Raw genomic sequence first — 6,895 nt, forward strand, 5'->3', positions numbered from 1 at the left:
CATAATGGGATGATTATTATTTAAACATAATGGGATGATCAATAATATCTGTTGACCAATGGTATCATTTGTCATAAAAAAAATCCATAGTATCTATACATGTAAGCTTGACTGGTTTTTTAAAAATGCCCAACTTGATTGTGTATATATGTTGCTGCAGTATTTACGTAAAAAGTAAGATCCACTTGGTTTCATTGTTGAGGTAAATGGAGAAAGAAAAAGAAGATGCATCCTGCATAACAGCTCCTATCACAAATCCATCAACGCAGGTATTGTAAACCTCTTTCAACAGTTGGCGTGTGTTTAATTTATGTGTAGTCATTGGTAATACGGTTGATTAACATTATGTTGCTATATGTTAGGACATATCAGGACCACTACATCCAAATTACATGTCAAGTTACTACTGTCCATTGCCTCATGTGTGGTTACCACCTTTTGTGCCTCCTCCAAGTGCCAGCCCATATCCATGGAGCAACCAGGTAATCGTTGGATGGTAAAGTAGTTCATGGAGTTTATGTTATGAACTTGAATATTTGATCTAATTATTTATTTTTAATTATTTTTGGGAGAACTGCAGCAAGACCCATGGAGCTCTACTGTCGCTGCCACGTCAAGTGCCGCCATACCAATGATGGGACCTCCTCCAACTGCGTACCCATATCAATGGAGCAACCAGGTGATAATATCTTTGAATATTTCGTCTAATTATTCGTCTTTAATTTTCGGAACTTGAATATTTCGTCTAATTATTTATCTTTAATTTTTTTATGGAAAGCTGCAGCAACATCCATGGAACACTACCTCAGTTGCCACGTCAAGTACTGCTACCTTGAGTAGTTCCGCTCTCGCGTCAAGTACTGCTGCCTTGTATAGTTCTGTCATACCAATGATGGGACCTCCTCCAACTGCGTACAAATATCAATGGAGCAACCAGGTGATCATTTTTTCGTATATGTATGTATTGTAGTTAATGCTAGACTTGAATATTGGGCTAACTATTTATGTTTACATTTTTTTTTTTTTGAAAACTATAGCAATACCCATGGATCTCTACTTCCGCTCCCATGTCTAGCTCAGCAAGTAGTGTCAGCTCTAGTGTAGCTGTCAGTTCTAGTATACAAACCAACGCTAGTGTCGCTACTAGCTCTTGTTCGGCTTTACCAACATTTTTTCCTCCAACTTCTACCACCCCATTTCCATGTGGCAGTGAGGTGATGTCTTGGATTCTCCACATTCACTGTATTTTACATTATCCATAACATATTTTAACATATAATACTTTTTTCTTCTATTTTACAGGAAAATAAAGTGCAGCAAAGTGACTCTGTTGAAGAAATTAGTGAGGCCACATTAGACTCGATAGAAGTTGAGGTGCAATCTACTGCCTCTTTGGATAATACGGTTGATACCAAGGAGGCTGGCACTGAGGGGGGTGATATCACTAAGGAGCCAAAGCCAGGAATGCGCTTTGAGTCGGAGGATGAGTTAATGAATTACTATAAACATTACGGAAAGCAATGTGATTTTCCGGTAATGACACAAAGGAGTAAAAGAGAGAAGGATGAGACTGTGAAATATGTCACTGTGGGATGTGCTCGAGGTGGCAAGGCACGAAATAGGGCATCAAACGTCTCCAAGCCTCGGCCAACAAGCAAAACATACTACAAGGCAAGGATGAATGTCATGTTAAAGGATGGGAAGTTGTGTGTCACATCCGTATTGAACACACACAATCATGTGCTCAGTCCAAAAAAATCTAGGTTCTTCAGATGCAACAGAGAAGTTAATGAGTCTGTTAGGAGAGTGTTGGATACAAATGATGAGGCTGGCATACGGATTAATAAGAGTTTTCATGCTCTTGTCACTGAGGCGGGTGGGTTTGAGAACGTACCATTTGGAGAAAAAGATTGTCATAACTACATTGACAAGGCACGACACCTGTGTCTTGGTAAAGGTGGTGCTCAAGCGTTGTTTGAGTATTTTAGAATGATGCAATACAAGAATGATGGCTTTTTCAGCCTTATGGAATTGGACGATAATGATAGACTGAAAAGTGTGTTTTGGGCGGATGCCCGTAGTAGAGGGGCCTACAACTACTTTGGAGATGTGGTAACATTTGATACCACATACCTGACAAATAGGTATGGAATGCCATTTGCACCGTTTGTGGGTGTAAACCATCATGGACAGTCAATCCTGTTGGGTGCAGGCCTTATTTCAAGTGAGGATACAGAATCATTTGTTTGGTTATTTAAAGCTTGGCTTGATTGCATGGATGGAAAAACACCTAATACTATTATTACAGATCAAGATCGTGCTATGAAAAATGCCATCGCCATTGTTTTTCCCAGCACGCGGCATAGATATTGCTTGTGGCACGTATTGCGAAAGGTCCCAGAGAAACTTGGTTCCCATGGTCAATACAAATGTGGCCTGAAAAGTAAGTTGCTATCTTGTGTATATGACTCTCTTACAATTGAGGAGTTTGAGAATTCTTAGAAAATCCTCAATGATACTTTCCACTTGCATGAAAATGCATGGTTGCAAAGCTTATATGCGGAAAGAGAGTTTTGGGTGCCGGTATATTTAAAGAACTCTTTTTGGGCTGGAATGAGTACAACTCAACGCAGTGAGAGCATGAATGCTTTCTTCGATGGCTACGTGCATGCCAGAACAAATCTTAAAGAATTTGTTGATCAGTTCGACAATGCTCTGAAGAAAAAAATTAAGAACGAAAACCAAGCTGACTTCAATTCATTTAACTTCACCATTCCTTGCATATCACACTTGGCTCTTGAGAAGAAGTTTCAAGATGTATACACAAATGCAAAATTTAAGGAGGTTCAGCAAGAAATAATGGGAATGATATATTGTCATTATCGTTTCGAGAAAATGGAGAGAGTAATTGCAATTTACTCGGTCGATGATCAAGTAAAGGCTGAAGATTTCATCAAGGAGGTTACGTATACTCTTTACTTTAATGAGGCGGAGTGTGAGACGAAGTGTGTTTGTGGGTTGTTTGAGATGCGAGGGATAATATGTAGACATATTCTTGCAATCTTTTCAGCTAAGAAAGTCCGTGAGTTGCCAGAGAAGTACATATTAGACCGCTGGCGGAAAGACATAAAACGGGCTTATACTTTTATTTCGACCAATTATGACGCTGTTGATCGGAGACCTGAAACTGTTAGATATAAACGTATTTTGAGAACTTTCAATGAGGTAATAACAAATGCAGTTTCGACCGATGGGCATACTGAGGAAATGATTTCAAACTTGATTGCGATGAATGAGGTTTGGTGCACATCGAAGCCCTCCAACACGGATTCCAATGTTGGAGGAAGTACCGTGAATGCATTCACAGAAGGAAGTTCCAAGAAAGTTCTAAGTCTCCATGTTGTTAGAGGCAAAGAAAGACCCCTGTGTAAGAGGAGGATGTCCACGATGGAGGAAAGAGTGAGGAAAATTAAAACTAAGACTGTGAATAAGAGAAAAGATAAGGGAAAAAGTTGCACTGTGGTAGGAGCATATTTATTGTCATTATTACCTAATATTACTTATACTTACTTCTAAACTCTAATTATTTTTTATGTTTTCAGAGGCGTAGATTGGACACCGAACCATTGGAAAGCACTGAAAACCAAGTCGGCCTATCGGAAATGATGATACAAGAAAATGTACAAACTCCCATAATGGTCAATGAAGAAAGTGGACAACATCTGGTGATGGGGACACAAGAAAGTGTACACTTTCAACTTGAGGTCAATTTTTTGTATAGTTAGTGGTTTTTATTATGTGGGTCTTACTTTGTCTACTATTATGTTCACAGATACAACTAGGAATGGATGGAACACAGCCAGAGACGGCAGATGGAACGCAGCCTAGCAGTTTCTTGTAGTAAGAATTTGGGTGGAATCTGGGTGTTGATGTTCACATACAACACTTCGCTTGAGTTTTGATGGAATTTGGGTTGTTTGTGGGTTTGTTGGCATGTGTGTGTTTATTATGATGTTTTGTTTGAGCATGTTATGTATTAGTGGTGAAAGTGTACGTTTTGTATATGTGGCATTATATTTGAGGCCACGCTTTGCATATTTTGTATCCAAGTACGCTATATATATAAATTTGAGTTTCTATCCAAGTACTCAATGTATGTGGTTTTGATTGAATGTGAATGTTTGATTGGTTATGAGTTGAAGATCATATTGTGTTTGATATTGCCTCTTATGTCTACATGGAAAAAAGTAACTCAATAAACCTGTAGTTTAGTCCTGTCAAATATTTTCACGCATATGTCTAATTTTTTAAATAACTCCTGACATGTTCAGACAAAATAAAGTGTTAGGAATGAAGATTTTATACAAATCAGAATAACGTCTCAAATATATAATTTCAAAGTCTCGACTTACAAATGCTAAGTTTCTATAAAATACAAATACAAACTCGTCAACGCAGTGAGAGTATCAAATATAAGTACATAACTATGGCTATTAGCCAAAGTACAAGAAATAGTTTGCGTGCATGTAGCATGTCGGCTTCTTGACTGCGAAACTGGAAGTGATCATTATGGAGTGCCAACTCCCTCTTCTCGAACTCTGCTTCTCTCTTTTTAAGTTCTTCATCTTGTCTTAATACTTCTGCTTCTCTCTTTTTAAGTTCTTCCTCTTTCTTTAATAATTCTGCTTCTCTCTTAAGGAGGGCTTGCTCTTTGTATTCACTACTATCAGACCACTTGAAAAAGTTGCACTGTGGTAACTCCTGACCATAAATAAATAATCAAGGCAACTTGAGGTCAAAATTTTTGTCATTATTACAGTAATATGAAAACATAAACTTGCAAGTCCTATTAATTGCGTCTACCTCTTTGTTGTAGAGTGGACACCCAAAGAAAGATCGCGCCGGATTTCTTCGAGTATTTGATATTCTAAGTACAGCTTGATTCCCACAACTGCACATTGGGACGTTGCTCGATGTATGCTTAAGCAACGATGTTGAAGCAGCTGATGACGACATTCTAAACCTGAAAGAGATGTGAGACATAACATCAGTTATGGGCATATTCACTCTGCACTAAATTTCTATAAACATTGACCATTTTCTAGAGGTTACCCACTTTTGAGACTTTAGATATGTTTTACATGAAATATACTATTATGTGGCACTATACTGATATGAATCAGTTGTTGGATTTTGAACATGTGTTCTGTACAACCAGGTGCTCCTTGTTTTCTAAATTTACTTCTGTTCTGTACATTATAGATGTAACTTATTTTTCCATTAAATCTAGACTGTACAGAATTATCCCAAAAAATAATGCATATGGAGATATGCAGATATGCAGATTTGTTATAGATGTGTTCTGTACATTATAGATGTGTTCACGTGCATGCATATATTGATATGGAGATATGCAGATTTGCATGCATATGGAGATTGCATGCAAGAGTTTTTCCCAAGTCCGCCCTCTGACCATTCAGTTGCACCCTAACAGGTTCTTCTGGAAAATCGTATGGAGACAGTTCTTTTAGATATATATTGAAATATAAATGTTTGTGAATTTCTGGTAGAGCATTTTCACTAATCTACTTTAATATTAGAAGAATACTCAAGCCAGCACCTAAACGTTTCTAGGAGAAAGGAAGATCATAAGACAGCACCAGACATATAAAGTAAACAATTCAACGTTTGATAACCAAAAGAAAAACTCTCCATTTGCATTGTTTGTTTATTTAAAATAATAAACAAACAATGCTATGAAGCAGTTGAAGATCATCTAATTTAGATAGTGGGAAGAAAGGTTCAAATGCTGTCTATGTATTGTATAATCTTGTCACTCACACATTTATCTTGTAAATATATTAAGTTGACAACTGGAGCTTAGTTTCTCTTCATCAAGATTCTTTTAAGCAAGTTTTTCCCCCATGAATTTCAATCATTCCGTCTAGTTGACTGAAGTCTGGGGTACAAAGTTTTGAAATTTGTCTTGGGTCTATTTGCTTCTGTTTTTTGGATTGAATGTATTACTAAATTGTCATCGTATATACATGCAAATGAATATCTTGCTTATCCATCAGTGTTATTTTATGGCATAAGATCTTTAAATCTTACCCTATTTCTTATGTTGATTTTCCTAGGGCTGTGACTAAACTGAACGGCTGCTTACATATTTTTTGTATTTGTTTATGAATTCTTCTTCTTCTTTTTTTTTTTTGAATTCTTTTGAATGGAAGTTTTTATCCATAACTTGGATGTGCTGGCAGATTGTTACTTCACCTTGAAGGCATGGAACGCTCAAAAAGGTGGAGCAGCAGCTATTCTTGTTGCGGATGACAAGATTGAACCATTAATTACCATGGACACTCCTGAAGAAGAGAAGGCTGATGCTGATTATCTACAGAACATCACCATTCCTTCAGCTCTTATTAGCAAGTCTTTGGGGGATAGCATTTAAAAAGTTATATCTAAAGGAGAGATGGTTAATTGTATCTTATTAGCTAAAAAAGTTATATCTTATTAGCTGTTCTTCTCCACCACAAACCTTGCCACAAACCTTGCAAATTCTACATACCCGTACAAGTAACAAACTATTCTCCATATACCCCATAATAAAATTCAAGTTTTGAGCTACAACATCAACTATTCTCCATATACCCCATAATAAAATTCAAGTTCCAGCAAAGCTCAAAATCTACATACTTGTACGGGTATGTAGAATTTGCAAGGTGTTACTTGCATTTAAATTGATAATGTGGTGTTACTTGTAAAAAAGAAGAAGATTGATATGTTGTGCCAAATGTATGATTTTTTAACCCATCACGCCTTCCAGGGATATTCAGAAAGCCACACAGAATTTTACAACCATTTTGGGACAATGGTCATTATCAATCCAAAT

The 6,895-nt window shown here is 37.0% G+C and overlaps 1 protein-coding gene across 1 annotated transcript; it reads left to right on the forward strand.

The window, feature by feature from the left end:
• Window positions 1-2,640: 2,640 nt before the first annotated feature.
• On the forward strand, window positions 2,641-6,454 carry LOC109017849 (protein FAR-RED IMPAIRED RESPONSE 1-like). The gene is made up of 4 exons (XM_035685569.1): window positions 2,641-3,459; window positions 3,603-3,725; window positions 3,833-3,890; window positions 6,264-6,454. The coding sequence occupies exons 1-4, from the start codon at window positions 2,641-2,643 to the stop codon at window positions 6,452-6,454; spliced, it is 1,191 nt and encodes a 396-aa protein (XP_035541462.1).
• Window positions 6,455-6,895: the final 441 nt, after the last annotated feature.

Source organism: Juglans regia, chromosome 14 (genome assembly GCF_001411555.2).
Source record: "Juglans regia cultivar Chandler chromosome 14, Walnut 2.0, whole genome shotgun sequence".
In the NCBI taxonomy this organism is placed as follows: Eukaryota; Viridiplantae; Streptophyta; class Magnoliopsida; order Fagales; family Juglandaceae; genus Juglans; species Juglans regia.